Raw genomic sequence first — 27403 nt, forward strand, 5'->3', positions numbered from 1 at the left:
TTTTCATAATTAACGAGCAGATCAAAGTCTGAGCCCTTCGAAGGAGGCAGAGCAGCTATTGGTCGATTCAAGAGGGAGAGAAAGAGCAAGAGGGACAGCTAAAAAAAAAAATTAAAAAGAGAGAGATTTGGTTTTAAGCATCCTCAGCTTAGCACCACCGATACACATGAATACGCCTGGGGAAATCATTTACGGCTAATTCTGCAGCCAGATTGCCTGGACGTGGATTTCTGTTGGGTTGCAGATCAAATGCAGGAGAAAAAAAAAAAAACGGCCCTCTGGGGATTTTTTCTCTCTTTATTGTCAGGAATTGATGTGAAAAGTAAAAACCTTTTCTCTGAAATCTAGTTTTTTCTTTATTTGTTTCGTGTTTGTTCTTTCATGCTTTGACATCACAGTGCATGTTGGCAGACGCAAGGCGTATGTGGAGCACAGCTTCCTCACATCTCCGCTCCGCAGCGTTATTTATAGCCGGTCCCGTCTTCATCATCTTCATCATCGCAGGAGAAGAAAGCAAAAAGGTGGAGGACGAAACGCCGTTTTTTTCTTCCCTCAGCATCATGGAGAAGCTGCCAAGGCCTCCAGCTGTGCGAGGCCGCGGCGCCTCGTCCAAACTGTCAGAGCTGCAGCTTGATCTTATTCCTGCGAACCGAGCCGAGCCGAACCGAGCCGAGGGAGCGGCCGGTCGACGGGCGGCTTCAAACCAGATCCCACTTCACAGTGACACCTTCGGGTCGGAGCGTCTCTACTCGTTCCTGACAGCGGCGACAGTCAGAAGAAGAAGAAAAACACTAAAGCGTTGCATAAGTTAAATAAAAATTGGGTTCAACAATGTGTCGCTGCAGTATTTTTAGCTAGCGCTTTATTTTCTTTCAGAGCTTGAAGTCTTTCATCAAAGGCTGCTCGTTTGTCATCAGACGGCAACTTGGGTTTATTTTAAGGCCTGAACAAACCGAGAACTCTTTTAGCTGTTTTACAAATGTATAATTGCTTGACAAGTCGTCTATCGTCTTGTTTTAATCTATAAGAACCATATTGTAAATATGTTTAACACAGTGATGAGTGAATCAGTTGGGCCCAAGCTACTCTCTTCTATCATCCTGTTTATCCGCTCTTATATTTTAATCCTACATGCCTCGACCTTTAGGTTGTTTTCACACCTGACCTCTCCAATTGATGACAAAAAATGCATCCTTGTTACATTTTCAGCTGGTTTGGTTCTCTTTCTCATTAAACTGTGTTAAATAAACCAAACTAATTGAAAAACCTGTTCGCCTCAGCACAGGGAAATTATGGAAGGAAATGACCCACACGCCTCTAAAGAAGACACTGAGCGCAACTTCCTTCTTCACAAAATGTAAACAGAAATGGAGCTATATCATAGTTTAGCAATTGGAGGATTTGTCATTTGTCTTTGGTACAAGACCACAATCCATCTGTAGCTAGCGCCAGACTAGTGCATTTGTTTTGGTTGTCTTTACCCAGAATGCCCTGCGCAGTACTCCGCTTGGTGGTCTCCGGTTTGCTTGCATTCACATTTGCATTTGAACCGCATCAGAATTTAGTTCAACCAAACCCATATCGAGGTTTGTAGGTGGACCAGAGCTCGCTACTTTAATTTGAGTACACATTCACTCCTCCCCAAACGAACCGGACATTCTGGACAAATGAACTGGAGTTCGATTAATGGTGCTTTCACACCTGATAGTTTGGTAGATTCATTTCCATTGGGTTCCAAAATTGCAAAATTTGTTACATTTTCATCTGCTCTGGTTCTCTTTCTCACTGCAGGGAGTCAAACCAACCAAACCCGTAGAGCAACATGTTCCCCTCCTCGCCTCTGGGGGCGCTGCACCAAGAACCTCTGAAGGAAACAACATAGTTTTGGTGGGCACTGCTAACTCATTAGTTGGATATATACATGAAGAGATGGACAATATCAGTCCAACAGGTCCTGCTGTTTATCCTCTCAGCAGTGGGCTGCTAGCTCACTTTCTTCTGTGAAGAAAACACTGAGCACAACTTCCTTCTTCATAAAATGTAAACAGAAATTGAGAGGTGTCAGATTTTAGCGATGGAAGATTTCTCCTTTGTCTTTGACTAAAGACCACGAACCATTTCTCCCGCTAGCGCTAGGCTAACATGTTTGCTTTGGTTTAGTCCCTGTTCAGTCCGCATCAATGTGTGATTGAATTGAAATGACTTTTTTCGTAAACGTCTTGAGACGATATTTGTTGTGAACTGCTGCTATGTAAATAAACTGAATTGGATTCATATTATTTGGTGTTTGAGCTTTTTGAATTGTTTTAAAGGGGTGTTTCAAGTATTTCCCGGTTCTTGTGGTCCAGAACCCCTTGAATACTACAGGTTCGCTGCACAGAAGCAAGGAAAAAGTGTGCAGCATCAGGTGGGGGAGGGGCAGCACAGTGATGCTCTATAAGACTTCTGCTGCCGACTCTGCTCCCTCGTTAGAAACACTTTAAACGATGAGAGCAACTTTCAGAGACCTCAGTAAACGTCCCATGACTACAGTTAAATCTTAAACTGAACTGCAGCCCGTTTAACGTTCCTCCCGTCACTTTTAAATGTTAAACAAATAGAAAAATGCTGATGATGTTCATCACCATCCTGTTTCTGTCAGCGTGTCTCTACCTTGTTTGTTGCCTCCATCCTGGGGGTGATGGCCGGAGTGGGAGCCCGGGGCGAAGTGCTCGTCGCTGTACGTGATGAGCGGCGTGAGCGGGTGGACGGCGTGGGACGGCTGCACCACCGGGACTTTGTTGGACTGAGGAGACAAAAGTCAGGACGTGAAAACCATTAGACTCATCTGCTTTACGTTGTTTGCAACATGACTCAGTTTGCCGCTGCGTGACGCACGGATAACGCAACGCAGCTGCAGGTTCCGGTCTCTAAAGTTTTGTTCGGCAAGATGAAATAATTTCGTAAATGTCTCGTCTTGAAGCCTGGTAGCTCCAAACTTTGTTTAGCCTAGGTCAGCGGGACTGAAACCCCGACTCCCTGCAGGGAGGCCGGGAAAACAAGTCAAAGGATGCAAACGGGAGGAGCGAAAAGAAACAGCGTGTTCGGCGGAGCGCAGAGGAGAGGGAGAGAAATGAGAGAGTTGCAAGGTAGAGCTGGAGCAGAGGTCTGAGGCTGCAGATCAAAGGCAGTCATTAGCTGGTGAATAAGGGGAGTTCATTACAGAACCGGAGCCGGGGGAGGAAGAGGAGGAGGAGGAGGAGGACGGCGGGGGTCTGACGAGAGGAAGCAGAAAATATCTGCAGCAGCTTTTAGGAGACGGGTGATCACGCAAACGGCGGCCTGACCGTAAACCTTCATCCCCAGCTGACTCAGAGAGACGATCTCAGAGGGAAACCGGTCCAAAACCGGTCCGACCCACACCGGCCAACCGCTTCATCCGCTTCAGCTGCAGCTCACACATGGAAACACTCTAGCCATGCTAAATCTACTGTTCGCCATCTGAGCCGAGCTGCAGTCCAAACATCCACCGGAAGTACGGCTAAATGCGGGACACGTTGGGGCGCGTCTGGACCGGCCACCGCACCGCTTCGGTTTTATCAGCACCGCGCTTCCAGACGGTTCTATCGATCAAGATGAAGAACAGCCACCATTTCCGGTCTTTAAGAACAACATGGATGGACTTTGATGCACTTTCTGATTTTAATAAAAGAAATCATACCAAGGTTAGAGGCAGACTGTGCTTTAAATGGAAACGTTGCTATGCTAAAAGTGTGCTATGTGATTGGGAATAACGGGTCGCAGGTCGGATCAATACATGAAGAGTTCAGCATGAATCAGTCCAGCAGGCCCTGCTGTTTATCATCTCAGTGCAGTGGTGGGCAGTTAGTTGTGCTAACCATAAAGCACTAACCATGAACATTAGTTCTGCTAACGCTAAAGAACTATATCAACATGGTATTTAACGGAAGCTAATGCTAAATCATTGACTGATTCATGTTATGCCTGCCCTTATAAAACTACAACCCTCAATTTAATTTTGACATAATTTACATTTTCTATAGTCCTCTTATATTGAAATTAAAATTATTGTTGAAAAAAAGAAAGATAACAAAAGAAGAGGAAGTGGAGCTGCTGCAGTCTTCAAACTAAGAGCATGACTATAAACATCTAATTATTTGAATAATTCTTTAGTCAGTAATCAAGCGCTAAACGAAAATTTGCTTCACTGTTAGCATGTTAGCTGAAGTGTGTCCAGTTCTTTATTTAACAAAGAATTTTTCTCTCTGGAACATCTTCTGAACTGCAAGCAAAAATATGTGCATCTGTTTATTCAGGAAGCCAGTTAACCAGCTAAACATTGTGTTACCTGCACTAAATGTTTTTAAAATAAGCAAAATTGCTAAACAAAAAATTCTCGCTCTAGCAGAAGTGTGCCCACCACTGTTTCTGTGTATTTTGGTGTTTTTACAATTTACTGACCCTTTAAATAAAGTAATTCTCTTAAAGAGACATAACAAACTGCTTTTATTGTTGTCTAATGACTTGTGTGCTAAAGTGACATTCCTGCAGTGCCAAGCAGTGACCGGTTCCCTCAGCATACTCTCTCACACACACACACACACACTTCATAAAACCTCTCCAACACGGGATGCCTGGAATGTCTGAGTTTCTGCTATCCTCTCTCAGGCTGGCACCAGCTTCGGGTTAAGGCCTCCCTCCCCTTCCCATCACCCTTTGGGAATGTCCTAACCATGAAACGAAAGCGTCCCCCGACCACACGAGGCATCATTTACCCCGGCTCCCTAATCAGGCCGAGGCTCCAATCCCTTCTGCCAATTTAGCTCCTCGTCTTTCCAGCTCGGCTTTAAGCCTCGAGGCGCTCCATCAAACACGGGACGCAGCGGACTCTCTGATGTGTGGCCTGTTTCAGGGAAAACAAAAACTACCAGCACTGAGCTTCAGCTCAGGTGAAACAGCTTCTTTGACCTCCAGTAACAAAGGGTCAAAGGTGACGGGATAATCCAGAAAGGTGGGAGTGTCTCCAAAGAGGGGCAGGCTTCTTAATGAGGCTGTTAAACCTGAAGGGAGGGACTAACCAGGCCAATGGGAGCAGGACATGCCCACACTGGAGGCTAAATTACAGCTTTCTCGCCCGTATTATTTTAATCCTCTCCACTCCCATTTGTTCTCCTGTGGGAATGAGATAAGAACCTAAAAGTCTCTCAACTTGTAGAGGAGAAAAAGCTCCTGGAAGTGACCAACTCTGGAGGAGCAGCTCCTCAGCTTCTCCCAGTTCCAGCTGTCAAATCCCATTTTTCATCAAGTTCCCAATAAACAGCTTCCATTCAGGGAGAAAGGAAGGCAAATCCACCATGGAAGAGCTGCAGACCTGTGACCAAAACAGAATAAATGGCTTTTTGGCTGAACGACACCAACATTTCCTTATAGAGGAAAGAAGAGCCATCGATAACGGGACAGCTTCAGAATAAATAATCCAAAGACGGGGAGAGTCGGTTCTTTAGAGCTGAGGAACAACATTCTGACATTGATCAAGGAGCACAATATGGCTGGAAAACGTATCACGATACAAAGGTTTCATATCAGTCAATATCAATTTTTATTGATTAGTTTTAATGTTTAAATATCTGAAATAGTTAAACTGGTGACCTTTCCCCTTTTATCCACAGTTTTTACTCCATGTCATTAATTGTTACTTTTAAGCAGTAATGGCAAGTTACTCAGCAGGTTGTTGCTAGGCAACCAAGGAGTGAGTGGGTTAGTTGAAGCTACCGACCTATCTTAGCTAGCCGTGCGAGTCTTTCCTCTGCCTACATCTCCCAGAATGCTGTGTGGTTCTGGATCGGAGTGAGGTGAATATTTTATTCCTAAAATAATGACAAAAAAACCCAAAACTTTTGGAAAAATGACTTTTGATATTATTTTGGGAAGATAATAAACTTGAATATTTTATCAGATGTATTATTTATTGACATTGATCATGTGTCCAATGCGATACAGTGTTATGTATTTGTAGCCCTAGTTTCCATCAACATTGTTTTTATGCGCACCTGAAACTATCGCATTGCAAAAGGTTGATGGAAACATCAAAATTTAAAATGAACTTCCTTTACTTCTCAGAAATGTTTTTATATTCGCCTGAGGTGGTGTTTAGAGTTAATTTGCTAGAGGTGAGGTGGAAACATTTGTCGAATAAGTTCTGACGTAGAAACTTTTACCTCCCATTACTAATCAGTCGTTTCTGCTGTTAGACTCATTTCTTTCTCTACGTCTCCAGACACTTTATAACATCGCCAACACTAGGTGAAAGACAAGACAATTACAGCTTTCTAAAAACCTCTCTCCATATTTCTGTTCCATGCTAGCTTGCAACTTCTTACTTCCTGCCTGTTACAGCTGTGCGTGCCGCCAACACTGACAACATTAGACTAGCCTGGTTGATTAAACCCAAACCTTTAATTTGCATTTTCTGTTTTGCTACATTTTGAAAGTTTGATCTGACAGTTGGATGAAAACTCTACAACGGTTGCCTTCTTCTGGAAAGTTTTCAGACATTCCCCACTGGAAGGGGACTTCAGGACAGTTGCAGAATTTCCCTTTTATCTGGGAATCCCATGAATTTCCAAAGAGGAACAGGAGAGTTTTTCTAGACAGCGGGACGCCAAAAGTTTTCTCTACGGACTTGCTGTCTCACCAACTTGGCCTTGGGTGTAGGTAGATAGAGTTCCCTCCTAAGGACTACTGTCGTCTTATTGTGTTATTTTTATTATGCAACCATGGTTACTATCAGTGAAAAGATACAGAAAGATATCAACCTGGAAATGTTTATGTAGCAACACACATCAGCTTCCTGAATGTGCCTCAGATTTTTTTTTTAAATGAACTAAAATTAGGAACAGAAAGGAGGGAAAAAACTCGTTTCAAATGCAAACTAATTAAAGACACTGAGTTTGTTTGAACTGTGATCCCGTCTCGTTCCCACCGTGACTCCAAAAGCTCCAGTGGAGGGCAGCCATACAGGAAGTTTCACTGGACAAATAATAGGCTTACACTGCAAAAACACAAAATCTACCAAACTATTTTTGTCTAGTGTCTACTGCAAATATCTTAGTATACTTTAAATAAGACAAGACTAACTGAAAAGCAGCTTTTCACAATATGTCAGCTTGTTTTGTCCCATTCCTTAATAATGATGAAAACATACTAGTAATACTGGCAGATTTAACTTTCGGAAAATGTGTTGTTAGTGAAATAATCCGCCAGTGGAACTAGAACTGTTTCAATATGAAGGAATTATTGACTTGAAACAAGCTCCTATATGTTGATGAAAAGTTACTTCGAAGTTAGTTTTGTCATATTTTAAGTGTACTTAGATATTTGCACTAGAAAATAGACCAAAAATACTTGGTAAGATTTAGCATTTTTGCAGTGCAGGACTTCTTCTTTGCTTAGGAAGAGCAGGAGAAGGGAGACGGAGAAGACCGATCATATCCAGGCTTGGCTGGGCCTTCAGATGTGGTTTAAGGTGAAATTTATTGTCTGGAACCGGCGCTGGCAGGAAGCCCTGCGTGGACAGACACTGTGGGCGTTTTTTTAGTCCCTTTAAAGGCTGATGATCATGAGAAATACGTCACACCAGAACCATCCACCCCTCCTAAATGTTGCCTTTTGAACCATCCCTCTCCTTCTTCCGCCTCACAGCGCAGCTTTTGTACTCCACTCAATTATAGCACTTCTGCAGAGTGGAGTGGGGGGAAAAAAGGCGAAAGCGGGAATTTTATAATAATCACTTCCCACTTCTGTAATTTATATGCAATGAGGACTCTTGGAGCCGGCGGCTACAATCAAGAGAGTAGGAACGGTGTGAGGTGTTTCACAAACAGCTGGGGAGTCGGCAGCTCGAGTGGCAGCAGTGGGTTCCCATGCTGCTAAATCTGCCCACTAAAAGAAACCCTTCTCACCCGAAACACACTCCCCAAAATCCTACAGGACAAAGATGCACTGCAAAACCAGCATGGGATGTGAATAGATGAGGCAAGCAGCTGAAATGGTTTGCTGTGAGATATAATTCACACTCAGGGTTGCCAGATCTGACTGACAGTTTCCAGTTAAACCAGCCCAACTCCAAAAAAAAAAAACTGAACAAATCTCAACCTCTAATGAAACACGTGTTAGGAGCGCCAGGTATCGTCACTTAAATATCCGGAAATTTCTCACATGCACACAACGCTGGAGGACAAAAAGGCGATTCATTCACTTGCCATCAAAAGGCAACAAAATGAAACCTGGAGATGTAGGTATTATTAATTTAGTGCCACAACAAAATGAAAATAACACAGAAAAACCGTATTCATCAGACCCGTTGCCATAGCAACTAACTGACAACAGCTCCACTAGAGTATCGGGATTCAAAACCAAAAAACACGCAAACATTTCCCACACAAAGACCAGAAGATTCAGTCCGTCACAGTTTCATGTTTTCAGGCTTGATGTTTATTTTGTCATTATTAAGAAGTGATAGTCTGAGATTGATTAGATCATTTAAAACATCTGATAATTTAAAAAGTTCATATGTGGTTTGACTTTTCTTTTTTTTTTCCACTGAACCAAAACGTACCAAAATCCACAACACGTCTACATGTTAATGTTAAAGTCAAGCTAGCATGGAATTAACAATTAAAAATAATTCTGCACAAAAAGGCTGAAAACAGAGAAGGAATCACTGCCTAGATAAAAACAACTCCCAGCATCTAAAACATAATTTCTACCCTAATTTAAACTTTATTTAATGGAAATAACTCCTCACTGTCACACAGATAGACATTCTGTTACTTGAATGCTTGTGTTGACTCTTGTGTTGTTGTTCTAATGGAAAAAGCAACTCAATAAAGTTGGGGATTAAGACGACGTATTAGGGCCAATGTAGGTAGAAAAAAAGAGTAGATTTCCACCAAGAGCTCAGAAATTTTGAGATTATTCTTAGAAATTTTCTAAAATTTTAAAATGTTTTGAACGTTCCAAGTTTTTTCTAGAAATGTTTGACTTTAATCTCAAAACGTTTGAGATTTTTGTAGCAAATTTTCAACTTTTTAAACTCAGAAATGTCCACGTTTTGTCTGAGATCAATTTCAAAATTTCAGAGTGTTGTGGCAGAAATTTACTCCTCCTTTCTTCCTTTACAACGGCCCTAATAAGACACATAGGTTTGTAAAAGTTCAACATGTTCAAAAGCATCCCAATTGGGCGGAAACCCACCCAACCTGGCAACACGGTTTCCACTTGAGGAGAATCTTTTCAGGATGACATCAGAGCGCCCACTCCCTTCTCCAGACCATTTATTTCCACAGACAATAGACTCAAAGCATCCGTAAATGCTAAATGTTTGCGTATGAAGCAAAGGGTGTGCCGGCTGCTGAATTCCTACAGTCATCCCAGGACCAGGTGTGTTTGTGTCCAACAAAAGAGAGCAAACATCGTCCTGCAGTAGCGTCTCTTTTGGAGACCAACCTGCAGAAGCCTAAATAAATAACCAATTACCATCCGCAGAGCCGCTTGAACTCCGCTGGCTTCGAGTGAGGCTCTAAAAACGGAATATTTCTCCTGCAGGATTGCCCTTTGGCCAGGGGGCTTAATGTAACCAAACCCAATTAATGAGGAAGAAAGCCAGGCTGCCAGCAAGCGAGGCAGCACCAGGAGCCCAGGGTAATGAAGCCAACCATGGGGACAGCAGCAGCAGGAAAAGCCTGCCCTGGAGACGAATATCCATCTGTTATGAGTCCCAATCTTTCCCTCTGCCCCCCTTTCACTCCAATCAAAATCCCCTTCATGCTAATCAGAGCTCAACAGTAGAAAGGAAGCGTTTAAGGCGACAGTCGGTTGATAGAAATGACCAGAGCTCTGTTTGAGTTCAGTTTGGAGAAGCAAAAACTAACATCTTCAATGACAAGTTTCAATTTAAATCTCATAAAAAAGGGGAAAAAACCCCCGAATGTGTTCATGTTGCATGAATCAGAAACCAGGTAGCTAAAAACCCGAATGTGTTCATGTTGCATGAATCAGAAACCAGGTAGCTAAAAACCCGAATGTGTTCATGTTGCATGAATCAGAAACCAGGTAGCTAAAAACCCGAATGTGTTCATGTTGCATGAATCAGAAACCAGGTAGCTAAAAACCCGAATGTGTTCATGTTGCATGAATCAGAAACCAGGTAGCTAAAAACCCGAATGTGTTCATGTTGCATGAATCAGAAACCAGGTAGCTAATGAATTTAACAGTTCCACGCTGCAAATGAACAAAACACCAAAAGCTATTAACAGCAAAGCATCTCCTCTCCCCAAAAATCAGTAAGCGCGACTGAAAAGGACCGAGATGGATTAGCCGTCACGCAGAACCTGCGCTTGGAGCGAGCCGCCGTGCTTTTTCAGCTCCGTGTTTCTGACATTCTGCATGTGCGCAGGAGATAATGCGTGTGAAATGTGCATGCCTCAGATGAAAAGACTTTATCCGCCTTTCAAAGTGTTCAACTCTTAATATCTGTGCGTCGCCGCTGCTATTAACAAACCGAGGGGAAACGCAACACAAATTATGCAGCTGCAAATTTCCCAACATGTTATGCAAGACGGGGGCGAAGGAGTTGAGAAACCAGAGGGAAGGAGGGAGGAGGGGACGCTTTCCGAGAGCAACGACTGCAGAAAGTGGCTGAGCTCGGTCTGGATTTGAAACTGTGGTAAGTAGACATTTGATACAATACTTACAGGTGACCTGCTACGCTTCCTAGAACAGGTTAGGATAAATCTATACACATTTTTGGCACAAAATCATTCATAGATGATTCTGATATTTCATCAGTTGTGTCTATTTTTAAGCTCTTGAAGGCCTCTCTCACTTTAAATGCAGATAAGCTGCTTTTGTCCACAACCCCCAAATTTGCACGCACAAGAAAATGACTGCAAACAGATGCACAGTTTTACAACAGCACAGCTTTGAAAAGCATTAGTAGAGCCTCCTGCACAACTAATAAGAATGCAGCAAGTGGTTTTTGGATGGTAAGTCAACAACAAAATAATTGTTTGTCCAGCAGCCATTGTAGAGCGCATGCCGGAGCTCGGCTTGGGTTGCTAGGTTACGGGCCGGGGTGCGCTGAAGTTGCTAGGTAACGGATTGTGCCTGCTTATTTATGACGTCATCTTCAGAAAGTGTTTTCAAATGACACCAAAACACATAAACTTATTGCCAAAAAACGGCGGGGTGGGTTTTTAAGCGCTCTGTTTTTAGAAGCAGTAGAAACCCAAATATCAAAACTCGATTAAAAATTTAAATGAAGCTAATTGCTTTGTTTTTTAGTGACAAAATAAGCAACATCTTTAAATCTTAAAACTCAGTTTTGCATAAATAGACATATAAGCTCAACAATAAAGATATTTATTGTTTTTAATATGTACTTCAGGTTACCCAATCAACAGATTAGTGTAAAATCTTATTCTGGCTGCTCATCTTTCTTTAGTATTGAGATGCTTCACACGTAGCTTCGCTGACAGCCTAACTCCTGTTACACAGAGTTCCATCAGATCGTTTTCTGAAGCAGAAATTGATCCTCTGTGGGTCAACAGAAGCAGCTTTGTTGTCCATCACTGCAGTTAGCGGATGCTGCTTGTGCGTCAGATTTAAGGCTGTACCGGAAACGCACAAATACAAAGGGTCCGGCAGGAACCATTGTATGTTTTTAATCCAATCGAATGTTATTTACGTCACATTGAGATTCACCATGTGGTAAAACAGCATATTCCGTTACTTACTTGTTAGAATAATGCCTTAATATATGTGACATTTTTTATACTAACGGCTTGCCACAAAAAAAGCTGCATAACGTGAGATTGTGGCAAAGATAACACATCTCTTCAAAATGTCTATTATTACGTTGTGACATCTGAGTAATTCTGACAGTCTGCATCTTGTGAGATATTTACAGCTTACAGCATTAGCATGTATTAACTATGGACTGGAAACACACAAAAGATCACCAGCGTCTTCACAGTATGTCCTCTCTGTGGAAGTGGACCAACTCTGAATGGAGGTCGGCTGCTCCACCGTCTTGTTTGGGCACTGTGTGTGTGTGTGTGTGTGTGTGTGCGTGGGGGTGTGTGTGTGCGTGGGAACGTGTGTGTGTGTGTGTGTGTGTGTTGGGGGTTGGGAGGCTGCGCTGGCAGAGCCCTGGGCGAACTGCAGGATGTTCACCTTGCGGCGGGGCGCAGGGCTCATTATCCCAGCAGGACCTGGTCACATCAAAGGAGGAAGGAAAGGGCAAACATTCTGCTGAAGTGCCACTGTCAGCAGGCCTGGAAGCGCGCACACACACACACACACACACACACACCACGCTCAAAAACAGACTGCTCACACACACACTTGAGCATCCAGTAAACATCCTTATCCCAGTAAAGAACAGGACTGCTCTCAGTAGCAAAGACAAACTAAGAAAACGGATCTGATTTCATTCCTACTTTCTGTAGAGAATCTGAGAGCATGAAGACAATCAGCACAGATTAATGAACTCTCCATGAGATAAACAAATCCCTACACTGCAAAAACAAAAAGTCTTTCATCTCGTTTCTAGTGGATATATCTTAGTACATTTGAAATACGACAAAACTAATTTACAAGTAACTTTTCAAAACGATATAGCAGCTTGTTTTAAGTCAATAATTTCCTAATACTGATGAAAAAGTTCTTGTTCCACTGGCAGATTATTTCACGCATAACATGGGAAAAATGTCTTGTTATAAGTGAAAAACTATGTTGGTGAAACTGGGTCTTTTTTAATCAATATTAATTGTTGTTTAAGAAGAAGGTTGTGTATCTTGGGAGAAAGAAACTCTATAATCCAAGAGTTTCCAAAAACATGCTTTAATGTTCATGCAGTAATATCAAGATTAATAACGCATCAAAATACAAAGAAGGACGAGGAAGTAAAACAGATGACTCACGTCTGCTTTATTCCTCATTTTTAAGTTGATTTTAAGATTCTTTTCCTCACTTTTAAAACTTTAAATGATTTGGCGCCAAATTATTTAGCTGTTTTCACTTTTACAGTCCAGCCACTGTTGAATTTGTCTTAATTGAACTCCAGTCCGTTTAGCTAAAAAGTCTGGGTCATTTTTAGGATGTGTGAATGCTAAGCTAACTCTGATGTGGTTTGAATGCATATGTGAACACCAAGCTGACCAGAGACCATTCCAAAAGCAGGAAATGGACTACAACGCACAGCATTCTGGGTAAATTCAACCAAATCAAACGCGCTAGTGAGAGAAATTTGCCAAAGACAAAAGATAAATCCATTGAAACAATAAGGGATAGATGCAAAACATATTAAGAAATCTAATATATTTGAGTTGGTGTATTTTGATGTATTTCCTTCCAAATCAACAAAAAATTTAGAATGAAAATAAAGTTATCTTTGGTTATCTTTGATATTTAAAATATCTTCCAGTTCCAGTGTTGCGTGTTCATTATAAAATTAAAGTTTATTTGTCTTTGAGGGGTGAACTTGCATTATAATGCCATTACCAATATATTACTTAATAAAAATAGTCTCACAATGAACGTCTTATTGTTTATTGAAATGATTTCTGGGACAGAACTAGCGATCGTGACAGGTCTAGATCCAGTTTTGGTTCCCAGTTGAACCGATTGTACCGGACTTTCAGGCGTAAAAGTATTTTTAAAACGTCTCCAAGTCATGAACAGGTTTGCTCTCTGAAACTTAACCCCAATTCCTGATGATAAAATCAGATCTTTGCATTGATCCAGCCGAGTTGCTGCTCTGCTTTCCTTCGTTCAGCACTTGAGCCAAAGCAAAGCAGAGCAAAAAGTGAATCCATTGATCAGCTGTGAGCTTCAGACCCTCAGCGCTGACCAGAAGCAGAAAAGGTTTAGAAAACACTTTTCCATGAATCAATGTGCATCCTCCCCCTGATTTTCACCAACTATTTATAGCGGTCCCGCTGCTGCATTAACCCACTGCATGATTTATCATTGGGAGCCAGCTCTGGTCTGCTGAGTAGCTGCATTCATGCCAGGCGGCACCGTGGTGCCAACAACAACACGCCGCGGCCCTCAGAGATGCACACAAATAAAACCGCAGCACAAGCTAACTCTGTGCGCCTGGAAACCTCCTGCACAATAACACAGAAAGACGGCGAGAGAAAACCAGGAAAGTGCTGATGAGTTGCAGGAGCGTCGCAGATCTGTCGAACAAGAGCGGATTTGCCTGCTACACCTAGATAGTGTCCCCCCCCTCTGCTTTCGCCCAGGTATTCTGGGCATGAATGGCTGTCACTTTGGATTTGGGAGCTCAGTGTTGAGGGGGAAAATAGAGTCTGGTGGGGGTCTTTGTGCGTCTTCATTGGCAGAGACGAGCGCGGGAGACAGTGCCCTTCTCATTGAGCCCCGGCTCGCTCAAAACGCTGCGATTTCACATCCAGAGGGGGAAAAGGGAAAAAAAAGAAAAAGGGGGACGGATGAAGCTTCTGGCTGCTGGGGACGCTGGCGTGTCTGCGGGGAAGGTTTCCGATGGCACCGGGAAAACCGAGGATGGGGAGGTGATCTGAACGAGAGCAGCTTCTGCCTGAGCTGAGGAGAATAGTGACCCAGTTTTCCTTCTGCGTTTCACTCAGACGAATTCACACCCACCCACATGCACAGCCAGAATAGCAGGAACAAAAATAACGATGGATTACTTGCAGCTGATGACGTCATGGAGAAAAAGAGAAAGAAAAAATCTGCCGTTTTGGAAAAAAAGTTCAGAAATAAAATGATAAATGTGGAGTTTGTTTTAATGAGATGAGAAAGACGCAGCGCTGCCTCAGGTGAGGGAACACCTGGGAGTTTGCTTCAGTCTGAACTTAACTTATCTAATCTTAACTTTTTATCAATATAATTTTTATTTTGAAAGCATTTCATGATTTTCCTTGAGCCTGATGTTACCTTAACAACACGTTTCAGTTCTCCTTTCAAGTACATTTGGGTTAATGCAGAAAATTAAAGGTTTTACAGTGGCCTAGTCAAAGTCCAGAATGAAACCTGACAGTGTCACTGTAACCAGGCTTATCTGGCTTAAAAACTCTCTAATGCCTTCAGATTAAATCAATTCTGTTTTTCTCCAGAGACAAACGACTAATTGCCAGTTATTAGTTATAATTGAGGAATCTGAGGAAGGGTTATCAAAAGCTTGGGGTGTACTAACTTTTTCCATAAAAGTCCAAGTTAAAACCTGTTTTTTGTTTTACTCATTTACTCAACAAAGAAACACAAAAAATGGAAGAAAATTTGTACTTATTTTGTTTTCCGTTGGATTTTAAAAGCTTCCTCCCTCCAGGAATCTCGGTTTTTCTCGGCAGGTTTTTCTCAAATCGTCGTCGACGCGTTTGGTGCGTCTCTACTTCCTGTCCCAGCCTGACGCAGCGGTGCTGGTTTAATGATTCTGGTTCAGGTCGTAATGAGCCGTATTCTCCGTCCCAATGTTCGGGACGGATCAACACTGCACTCACTCACATAAAGGACCAAACAACAGTATCAGCAGCCCACTGTCTGGGTGCGATTCCACGTTTCAGGGGATTAACTGGTAAAGACTACCAACAACTGCCTTTCATTGGGGAATTAGCCGTTAATCAAACCCCACGTCTGAGGATTTCTCTGCATCCAGAACTGCACGCCCCTGCTAGGAGGTCTGAATGGGGAAACGCAGAGCCATTCAGATCCGATCCGCGCCAAACAAACGGCTTTTCTCCAACCTCACAGAGGCAGGAACCCTTAAAGGGCCTCTCCAAGGAACCGAGCGGCCGCAAGAAAGGCCCCGCCCCCTTCAATTAGCTTTGTGGCGGCGGGGTTTAGGGGGCTTTAACTCAAACAAAACAATGACCATGTTCAACATGGCCGATACGGCCTAACAAATGGAAATTTCTGCAACACAAAAGGGGCGCGCGAGACTCGGGGCGTATGGTTACCGCGGCGATAGGCGTCCACCTGATTCAGCAGGCCTGAATGGGCTTTCATCACAATCAGCTCTCCACCGGATTAAAGCAAAACGAGCCGCTTGACAGAGATATTCATGGGTCTGCTGAGATGCTTCAGTTGGAGCAGCAACAGAAAGTAAAGACCTGTTAGAGCAGAAAACACTGAAAAGATAATAAATCAGGCCTCATTCATACGGGACAACAACAATGACGAAACATGCACGAAGATGTTTCAAAGGTTTTAGGGCCTAGTTGCTTCATTTCTGTCCCAAAGGATGCCAACAGGTTATTTATGCACATTAAATCCCGAGAAATATTTACATTTAAATTATTTAATTACATTTTTTCAACTGAGTTTCAGGACCATTACGAGGATAAAGTTATAATATTAAGAGAAAAATGTTGTACGAGAAATAAGTCAGAATATTAAGAGAATATAATCAAAATAATATAAGAAAAAGTTACAATAAGAAAATAAAGTCACACATCCAAAGGTCAACATGAGAAAAAAGTCGTGATAATATGAGAAAAAACGTACAAAAATAAAGTAATAATACAAGCAAAAAAGGTCATTATTACGAAAATAAAGTCAAACAACAAAGTCATAACATGAGAATAAAGTCATAAAAATGCTATAAGACGTGCGACAAAAAGTAATATGTGGATAAAATCGTAATAATTCAAGAATAAACTCGTATTACAATAATAAAGTAATAATACAAAAAAGAGTCACTGTGAAAGGAGTTGTACGACAAAAAGCCATGATGAGAAAAAAATGTTATAATAAAAAAAGTCACAATGCAAAATAAACTCAGAATATCAACAAGCAAATTGGTTAAAATCATACGACAAAGTCAAAGTAATACAAGAATATACTTTATATTATATTGTATTATATATGTTATGATTTAAAATTGTAACATTAATAGAATGAAGTGGTAATTTTATTAAAAATAATTAAAGACTAAAATGAGGAATGCTGACCATCTTCTGAAGTTATACTTTATAATAGTTATACTACTAGGTTTACAGATAATATTTATATGGTTATATTTCAACATCAACATCAAATTAATGTGACGGTTTTAGATGATCACATCAGATCTTTATAACAACCAAAGATTTGCTCTTATTAAAACTATTTTTTTCTAGTAGTTTTAAAATTTTCTTCAGGCAATATTGTGTCTAATTAAAAATAAAAATCTCTTATTCTGTCACCACTACATATTTTATTTATTTCTAATGAAGATTTTTGTATTTGTCTGATTCCTGTTGAGTTCATTCCTTCTGAAGATGTGTGAGTGTTTTGATGGATGATCAAACCAAAAGTCATCAAAGTTTCATTGAAGTTGGGGATGAAATGGACCAACGAAGCCCGACTCTCTGCATGTTTGTTTGGGTTACAGCTGGCGAGTAAAAACGGCCTAAATAAAGTCACATCTCCAAAGTACTCCTCTAAACCGGGACGTTGACTTGAGATGACCATAAGAGGGAGCGACCTCCTGCTGGTGGATTATTTCTGAGTCTCATAACCTCGTTTCCAAACAGTTACCCAGCAGTAAATGACTGCAGATTGCATTAACTGATGCCAAAGCACGAAGACTCCCGAGGGCGTAAACGGAGACTCAAACTGTTTTCCTTCCTGCAAAATTCTGGTGCAGAGACCAAAACGGCTCGTTTACAAAAAGTTTCCAACTATATCTGCAGAAAAAAAGAAACTCTATCCTCCAAGAGTTTCAAAAACATGCTTTAATGCTGATGCATTAATATTAAGATTAATAATGCATCAAAATACAAAGACGGACGAGGAAGTAAAGCGGATGACTCGCAAGATCAATTCAACCCACTTTACTGGGTTATTCCTCATTTTATGCTGCTTTTAAGATACTTTTACTCATTTTAAAACTTTATATGATTTGGCACCGAATTAATTACCTGTTCTTATTTTTACAGTTCAGCCACTTTTGAATTTGTCTTAATTGAACCCCAGTCCGTTTGCCTAGAAAGTCCGGGTCGTTTTTTGGATGAGTGAATGCTAATCGAACTTTGGTCCACCTACAAACCTCGGTCTCTGTTCGGTTGAAATTAATTCTGGTTCGGTTTGAATGCGGATGTGAAAACCAAGCAGACCAAAAACCGCTCCAAAAGCAGAAAGCGGACTACAGAGCAGGGCATTCTGGGTAAATACAACCAAAAACAAACGCACTAGCCTAATGCTAACAATAGAAATGGCTCTTCAGCCAAAGACAGAAGAGAAATCCTACAACTGCAAAATCTGATGCCACTCCATTCCTGTTTACATTTCCTAAAGAAGGAAGCCGTTGTGTTGTTTCCTTCAGTGGTTCTTGGTGCAGCGCCCCCGCAGGCGAGGAGGGGAACCGGTTCCCCTCCTCAAATGAACGCCTTGGTTCAGTGGAGAGTGAAAGCAGCTGTAAAAGCAAAATATGTTGCAACTGTTGGTCCCGACATTGAAAAGAATCCAGATCAGTTATTGGTGACAATGTGTCTGATCCATAATGGTGGATCTATTAAGTCAAATTCTATGCTTTGTGTTCTGAGTGATGTCATGCTTTATTATTTATATTAAATTATATTTAGAGTTTCTAACTGCACAGTGTGCAGAGTTACCAAATAAAATTATAATCCAGTACATTTTCTTTAAAAAAGGTTTTCCTGTATCAGAACGGTATCGACTGATACGAAACCTCAGAAATCGGTTTTGGAAATGTAAAATCTGTGCTTCTCTAACTGTTGTATATGTCCCAAGTTTTGACCTTTAAAAGAATATTTATTGTAACCTCGTGAAAAAACCTAACAAACGATGATTATAAAGTTATTTATTTGCAGAGTTCCTGGTAGAAAGGATTGGGGGAACGATTATTATTCCTGTAAATGGCAGCGAGAGACGGGCGCTTGCGTCTCGTCCACCTTTTATGTCGGAGGACGGCGGTTCGGTGGCGGTGGACTGATTAGAGGTACTGATGGCCGTTTGATGGCGGGCGGCTCAAAGTGTGGGACCGCTCTGATGTCTCTCCGCTGGAGGACATGAAAAGCATCACCTGGCCTCACGACCGTCGGCGGCTTTAAGGGGCTCCCCATCGGGTTCCATTCAGGCCACATAATCCATTCAGCGTGACCTTTGACACTCCCAGAGTCAGCCCCACTTCCACTCCCGACCCGGTTTGCTGAAGCCGCAGCAGACACGGAGATCCAAGATGCATCTAATTTATTTAACACGTCCGTCCCGAGAGGGTAAATGTGAGCTCTCCATCAACAAGTTTGCTGTCCGCTGATCAAAAGCAGTGTGGAGTATGAGGAGATAAACAAAAATTATTCTTGCTGGATTTCTTTGTGGGTTTCATCATCCTGCATCAAGTGACTGCGAGGGGGGAAGAAAACAAAGCCTTGTTTTCATCCCCGTGACATCAGAGTGTGCAGACGGAGAGCGAGGGAAGAATCAAGAGTTTGGAAAACTGTCTCTCAATTTGCTGCTCCAAAAAAACAAAACAAAAAAAGAAAAGAGGGAGGGTTCTGCTTTCCAGCTGCCTGGCAGACAAACCTCATATGAATTGTTGCTAAAACCCAAATCTCCAGGCAGGATTAGTCAAACTGCTACCATCTTCTAGGTTTGTCTGAACTTGGAGTGAGTATAATTGGTATGAATCTCAGCTGCACAGACTCGACCAACGCCGCCGTGTCTCCTCTGTGACTCGGGGGGCCGTCAAGTTTTTCCCAGCCGTAGTAAATCGGACGCCTGGGGCCGGAGCCGAGCTCGCGTTTCAGAGCCGGGGCCCGGGAGGCCGTTGAGGGACGGAGATACGGCGGCAGTGGCAGTGGGGGAAGATACTGCGGAGAGGGGCGTGGTCAATGAGGCGGCTGGGTGAGTAGGCGGGTCTGCAGGCCAGGTGGATGTTTCTAAAGGAAGGGAGGCAACCGTTTCTTTTTTTAAAGATTGGAATAGCTAAGGTTGTCCAGTAAACTCAGGAACAAAGTTTCAACATTTGTCACATTTTCAGCTACTGCGATTAATTTTCTCACTGAACTGAGTCAAACGAAAAACCTGTTCCCCTCCTCACCTGTGGGGGCGCTGCACCAAGAATCTCTGAAGGAAACAACACAGAAGAAGACAAGGGAGCGGAAGATTCCACTTAAAGTGGAATCCAGTGAGCGACAGACTACCATTGGTTTCAACTGTCAAACTGTCAATGTCATGTGCTACATCTTAAATGTATGCCTGGCATATAAAACAAAAATGGATACAGTGCTTTACTACCAATTGTTAACACTGTGTCATCTAGATAACAAGGTCAGGAAAACAATAGCAAAGGAGAGGGAATTATAAAAGCTATGCTAGCTTGATTTTGACAATCGTAACATGTACATGTGCTGCAGAATCCGGTTTGTTTCGGTTCAGTTAAAAAAAGTCGACCCACACACCAACTCTCTGACAGATCATCTGCAGAGCAGGAGTTTAGATTAGCTAATCAACCTTCGCTGTGCTCAGACTATCACATATTAATAATCACAAAATAAACATCAAGCCTGAAAACATCGCCCAGGGAGCCAAACAGGCTAGAGTGTGGCCCTATCACTGCCAGTACCCGTGCCTGGCCCCCCTTAGAAAACCCTAGACCCGCCCCTGCTGCGAGGTGCCATTACACACACGCTCCAACACAAAGGCGCCCGGCTCGTTAGCACTCTAACTAGCGGGCTCCATGGCAATCAGCGCTCTCCTCTCTCAAACATGGCGACATCTGCAAGTGTAATCACTGCATTGTGCTCTGATTTTCTGCTCTGCTGGGCAGCGGCGCGGCGGCCCGCTCTCCACCGCGGCCTCGGCCGGCCCGCTGCGGATCACACTCTCCCTGGTCGCTCAGGTAACAGGAGTCACTAATCCGGCCGGGGTTGAATTACAGATAATTGCCTCGGCACCGTGATTGATTTCAGCCCTGGAAAGAAGACGATGACGCCGCCTCCCCCTCCTCTTCCTGCCTCTCTGCAGCGCGGCGAGCGGCAGCCAAGACTCTCCATCTAGTAGGAGGCAGGAGGCTTTGAAGAGATCAAAGCCAAGGCCGGGAGCAGTTGCGCGCCCAGGGAATACGGGAGAGAGGCTTTCTGCTCCTCAGCCCTATTTTCTAGCGTCATGTTGGATTGCAGCTGTATTGCATTTCGCCAGTTTTCTTAATGCTCTTGGTTTTGACTTTGACATCAGTGAACCCCCTTTTCTCTCCTCCTCTCCCCCTAACCATCGGTTTCTTCAAAAACAAGAAGAGAGAAGGAGGTAAATGGATCCAAAAACAGATTCTCCTCTCTCTCTCTTTTTTTTATATTTTCACAACTCCATAATTGGACAGTTCAAAGGAGAGGAGGGGAGAAATGTAGCATTTGTTTTCAATTCCACCGCCGATATGAAAGGAGCGACAAACTTTTATGGCCTTCCCAAAAATTAAAGGCAGGCGCTTTTTTCCTTAGCAGTCAAAGAACGGCGCGTTTTTTACGGCAGAGACCACACAAAACGAACTGATAGCTAAAGCCTCTCCCCTTTGTCCTCCCGATGGAGTGAACACACACACCAACACACACACACACATGCTGACTGAAAAAAAACGCGGTTTGATGTTCGGCACAAGAACACAGAAGGAGGCATGAAGAAAAAGCCGTAGCCATGTATTCATTTAATGGCTCCGCTAATAAAGCCTGGTGGCAAGAAGGCACCCTTTGTACTGCAACTATGCCGGCCCTGTACCACCTCCTACACTGGGGACCATTAATATTTCAGCGCTGTCAGAGACGCATTGCATGTGAGCGTCTTTAGCGCTCACACCCACAGCAGAGGGAAATAATGAGCTTCTGAAAAAATATGAAGCAGCAAAAAAAGAAAGAAAAGGAAGGCCGGAGCGAGCGCGGATTCATCCAACAGAGCGGCTATTGATCATGGCTCGGTCTCTGAGCGGGACAAAGTGAGGGCTGTTTGAGCTCCTCTGAAGTCTGGACACAGCTGGCAGCATTTGGAGCCATGTTCCTACCCCTGTGAGCCCATTGTTCCCGCTCCGCTGCAGATCGCTACTTGGAACTGTCTCTTTATAGAGCTGCGAGCTGTCAGGATGAGGTCAGAAAACGCTATTCATGATTTTACTCACTTTACAGCTGCAGCAGCGAGCGGCCGCCTTCAGCCCCTGCTGGAGCACCAGAAGGTCGTGTAACTTTATCATCAGATGAAATAACAACAAATCTAAGGCTGTTTTCACACCTAACAGTCCGGTGCACTCGGTTTGATTAGGGACCAAATATACAACATTTGTTACATTTTCAGCTGCTGTGGTTGTCCTTCACACTCCAACCTGTTCCCCTCCTCACCTGTGGGGGCGCTGCATCAGAATTCAGTTCAGCCGAACCCAGACTGAGGTTTGTAGGCGAACCAGAATTAGATTTTTTAGATTAGATTTGCTCCAATGCTTTGGTTGGTTTGACTCAGTGCAGTGTGCAAACGAATTGCAGCAGCTGAAAATGTAACTTTGCAACTTTGGTCCTCAATCGAACCGAGTCTACCGGACTATCAAATGGAAAAACATCCTTAATATATTGGAAGAGTGACACTTCCCTTCCCTTCCCTACTGCAAGCCGTCAGTCAGCGAGAGAGACTCACTGAAACTCACTGAAGTTTCAACAGCACTGAAAAATTGGCCTATGAGACATTCTTGTTGTAATTCCCAACTGGGATTACAACAAAACCTTTGAAGTCTGAATTCAGCTGGGAAGCAGGAGCTTCAGTTTTCAACATGGCCTCCACCATTAATAAATGTAAAGTTGTAGACTTTAGGCATCTAATAGTACATTGAACTCATTAAATGCATGTTATAGAGCTGTACAGCCTCCGTCTCTCTGTGTTGAAGTGATATAACGCAGTTCCTCAAATTTGTCACAATACTGCAAAATCAGAAGATCCCCACATTTTTCAAAACAATGCATAACTGTGATGTTATTGCAAATCTTCTGTAAAAATGTTTAAAAACCTTCATTAACTCAAGGTGGGAGTGAACATGGTTGAAATGATTATTTTACTATTAGCTTTATGAAAATAACTATGCCGTTATAGCGCTTTAGCATTCTGCTAAATACCATATTGGCGCTGTTCTTTAGCATTAGTGGAAAGAATGTTTATGGTTAGCCTGCTAGCAGAACAAATGTTTATAGTTAGCGCTTTTAGGGTTAGCTCAAGTAAATGTTTAGTTAGCAGTTGCTGTACAGCTGATATAAATGACTGGAAGCTCAAAAATGTTAAAGATAGCCCTGCTAATTAATCAAAACCAGCAAATGGCATGAAAGATGACTCCATGTCGGCTGCACAGGACAGCGATGTTTAATGTGATGTGCAAAAGGTCTCTTATTTAAGGATGGATGGATAGAAGTGCTACTATTAAGTATAAGTTTTACCAGTTTATTAGTGAATATATTTTTTCAATTAAAAAACATGAATTCAAGGTTCTCATACCATCAGCCTCCTACAATCCCATACGCACAAAATAAGATTACAGAAGTTACAAGAGAAATTTGACTAAAAACCCAAACAAACACAAAAACAGTCTTCCAGTCTCCAACTCTTATCCTCGTTTTACAGGAAGTCCCCACCCCCTCTAATCAACCAGAACTGGGCATGAGGGACAACTTGGCGAGGCCGTCCGCTGACCCCTGGAGACCCGCAGCAGGCTGCTGGTGAGGAGTGAAGCCCAGTGAGCAGCTGCTCAGGCCAGAACCACCAGAACCCGGGCGGCGCTCCGGCCAGCTCAACGCCCAGAGGAAGAGCCATCGTTTACCAGCCGTCTGCTTTCTGAGTGCCAACACGCGTCCAAAATAAGCATCAGTCCGGTTGCGTCACATGCGAGCCTGCATGCGGCGCTCACGGGTTGTTGCCTTTCTCACACATGTAGAAAGTCACAGTTTCAGGGCTTCCAGCGCCGGAGCTAAAGTATTGCTAACAGATGTCTTCCTTCTGCTGTCTTTAGCTTTTAATACTGAAGCAACTTAAACGTGATGAGTTTAACTGCTCAGATTTCTGTAACTATTAACTGTTGAACTTTTGAAGCAATAAAACCAGAAGACGTTTTTAAAAACGCGTGAAGAAAGCCTTCATCCGTGATCGTCGTCTCCTCTTACAGTCTGCTGAGCTCCATTTACCAGGATGAAAAGGCAGATAAGCAGATTACAACCACATGGCGTCGCTTGCACCGCGCATACAGAGCAAACGTGCCGACCGATCGCCAGACGTCGCAGGAAACTTCAGCGTTAATGGGGCTGTTTATAAAACGCCACAGCAGCAGCGGGCCATCGCTGTGCAAACACATAATTCACCGTGTGAGATCTGCACCGCAGATGACACTGATGTCTGAGCAGATTTAGAAGAAAACTGAGCAATTACGCTGGCATCTTTTAGACTGTCAAACTAAAGGCCCGGGGGCCAAATCTGGCACTCCACAGCTTTTTATGTGGCCCTTTGGACTCCAGTGGGTCACATAAATAGACCTTCAAGATAACAGTTGTGTGTTTTCATGTTATTTTATCAATCAAATCAAAGGAGTTTTTATCTGTATACTGCAAAATTACATCAATCAGTTTTCACACAAATGCATAAATGTCAGTTCATTGCTAATTTTCTGCAAAAAGGATCAAAATCATTAAGTGTTGCATGTAAATTTGTGTGTAATTTAATCTCACTGTAAATGCAGCTTTTATTTTCCGAAGGCCTCACTGGGTTTTTAGTCAGTTAGCAAAATTCACACAAAATCAACAGATTTTATGCAAAACTGTGAGTTAAATGATTAAAAACATCGGGGTTTTGGGTGTTTTCACACCTCATACTCCAGTTGACTTTGTTCAATTCAGACCAAAATGGCAACAAATCAAAATAATTGAAAACACTGTTCCACTCCCCGCCTGTGGGGGCACTGCACCAAAAACCACTGACACAAAAGCCTCTGAAGAAGACACCAACACTTCCTTCTTCCTGAAATGTAAACGAAAATAAAGCGTGGTCAGATTTTAGCAGTTATTGGATTTCTTTTTTGTCTTTGGCAGAAGATCACGAGTGATTTCTCCTGCTAGCACTAGCTTAGCATGTTTGTTTTGGCTTCATTTACCCAGAATGCCCTGACCTATAGCACACTTCCTGTTTTCAAACCGCACCAGAGTTCACTTTTTTAGTCTGAGTCAGACTTTAATTGTGCATTCACACTTTCCCAAGCAAACCGGACTTTCCAGGCAGGAGTTTAATTAAAGCGAACTTGTTAGCACTCTAAGTGATGCCAACCCCCACCTGCAGGTGGCAGCATTTTTTACTTCTACTACCCTGCTGCCTCAGCTGCCATATTTGATAAGCGTCTGTGATGGATGGGGTGAGTTACAAAAGTCACATTTATGTCAGACATAAGCGCAAATATTTCTAAATTAGCATCACAAAATCAGTGATTTTGATTGCAACATAAATTTAAAAAATAATCACAAAAACAATCATGAAATCCTGGAGGGACTAATCAGTAAAAAAATGTTCAGTGTTACTTGATTTAAGGGGTACTTAATGAATGCAGAGACAGCTAATATTTTAACAATTTAATAGGTTTTATCAACACATTCTGGCCCTTTATGGTCTTAATGTGGCCCAACATGAAAATGAGTTTGGACCGTTTCTAATTCCCGTATTATTTTACAGAGTTTTGAGGATGAGACGCTCCCGGGAAGTGCAGCCGATTAAAGGCAAGCCCAGCCGTGGGAAAGCGGCGTCTGGTGGGCAGTGATGGACAGGGAGGCTGCTGGGAGATGCAGTGTTCTCTCTAACAGATCCTCCATGCAGCACCGAGGGCATGAGCTCAGGACACACATGGCACTGAGGGACACCGGCGCGGCCCCACCAAATCCCGTTAGGTAAGCCCGGGTTAGCGATTCCACGCTGCGAGACACTGGCTAGCAGATCCGTCACGTTCCCTCTACATCAAAGGAAGCCCAGCGCTGCAGCCCCTCCTCATCCTCCTCATCCTCACCATGAGGATCTGCAACCAGGGATCCAAAAATATAAAAACTGAAATGGAGACGTAGATCTGAGTCCTCATCATGAGAAAATAAAATCATCTTCAGACATCCTGAGCTGCATCTCTACCAACATTTCAGAACTAAGCAGCTGTGTTTACTGTTTCTGTCTCGTCAAATGTGAGTTTTCAGAAACAAATCTGGATTTCCAGATCTCAGTCCTTTAGGAAATATATTCAAACTTACACTGGAGCATGAAAAGTGAGCTGCAAAAATACCAACTGTTATCAAGTATTTCTGGCCTAGTTTCTAGTGAAAATATCTTAGTACACTTAAAATAAGACAAAACAAACTTACAGATAGCTTGTTTTGAGTCAATTATTCCTTAATATTGCTGAAACAGTTCTGGTCCCATTGGCAGATTATTTAATTTCTAACAAGATATTTTCCCCACATTTTAAGTGAAATAATCAGCCAATGGAATAGGTACTTTTCATCCGTTTTAAGAAATTATTCCCTTAAAAAAAGCTCCTGTATTTGCTGAAATGTTACTTGTAAGTGAACTCGACTTCTTCCACACATTAAACTGGAAAAACAAATCCCTCCAAACATGACATCAAAAAATTCAGCAGAACACAAAAGTTTCAACCTTATCTGAAACCGCTGAGAAAAACACAACGTTGCTACATGTCACAGAAGAAATTTAACAGGGTTTCTGCAGGTTACACCAACTCAAATTTAAGACTACATTTAAGACCTGTATCTCCACAGAAATGTACGAATATCGTCCAACCATCTTAGACGCAAAAAAAGCCAGCTAGCTATAGCAAGGTTATGTTAGCAGCTTGTCACCATTAGCCTCACGCGTAAATGGACTGAACTTAAATAGCGATTTTCCAAACTGTCTCAAGTCACAAAACGCATCAAAAATTCCTCTGTGCGACTCAAACTTTTGCCGGACTGAAAAGTCCAGCAAGAAATAAAGAAAACTTTGAATATGCAAGATTAAATACTGCCAAGACAACATTTAAGACCTGTGATTAACATGTTTAAGACCAACTTACTTTTTAAAGACGTTTTAAGGCCTTAATTATTGATACATGAATTAAAGATTTCTTAAGAATGCATGGACATCCTGTTAAAAATGCTTATCTAAGGTGAAAGTTTTTTTCCTGGTGTTTTTTGTGCTGAAACATCAAAGAATCCCTGGAGTCATGTTGAAAAATTCAACCTCAGCTTCACATCTGCATTTACACAACAGCTACTGAAATACCCCATTAAACATTTTCTAATCTCTTCATCAGTGCAAACGCTCAGTCTGCACTGATGAAGATTCACTCAATACACCATGCAGTGTTCATGAAGTTGAAACAAAC

General features: G+C 42.5%; 1 protein-coding gene across 4 annotated transcripts in view; it reads right to left on the minus strand.

The window, feature by feature from the left end:
* The window catches only part of lef1 (lymphoid enhancer binding factor 1), a 64551-nt gene that overhangs the window by 29077 nt on the left and 8071 nt on the right, over nucleotides 1–27403 (minus strand). For all 4 annotated transcript variants that reach the window (XM_023333433.1, XM_023333432.1, XM_005797623.3 and 1 more), the window contains exon 4: nucleotides 2653–2785. In XM_023333433.1, the coding sequence (XP_023189201.1) occupies nucleotides 2653–2785 (133 nt within the window). The remainder of the gene's footprint in view (nucleotides 1–2652; nucleotides 2786–27403) is intronic.

The sequence above is a fragment of the Xiphophorus maculatus genome, chromosome 5, assembly GCF_002775205.1.
Source record: "Xiphophorus maculatus strain JP 163 A chromosome 5, X_maculatus-5.0-male, whole genome shotgun sequence".
Taxonomy (NCBI): domain Eukaryota; kingdom Metazoa; phylum Chordata; class Actinopteri; order Cyprinodontiformes; family Poeciliidae; genus Xiphophorus; species Xiphophorus maculatus.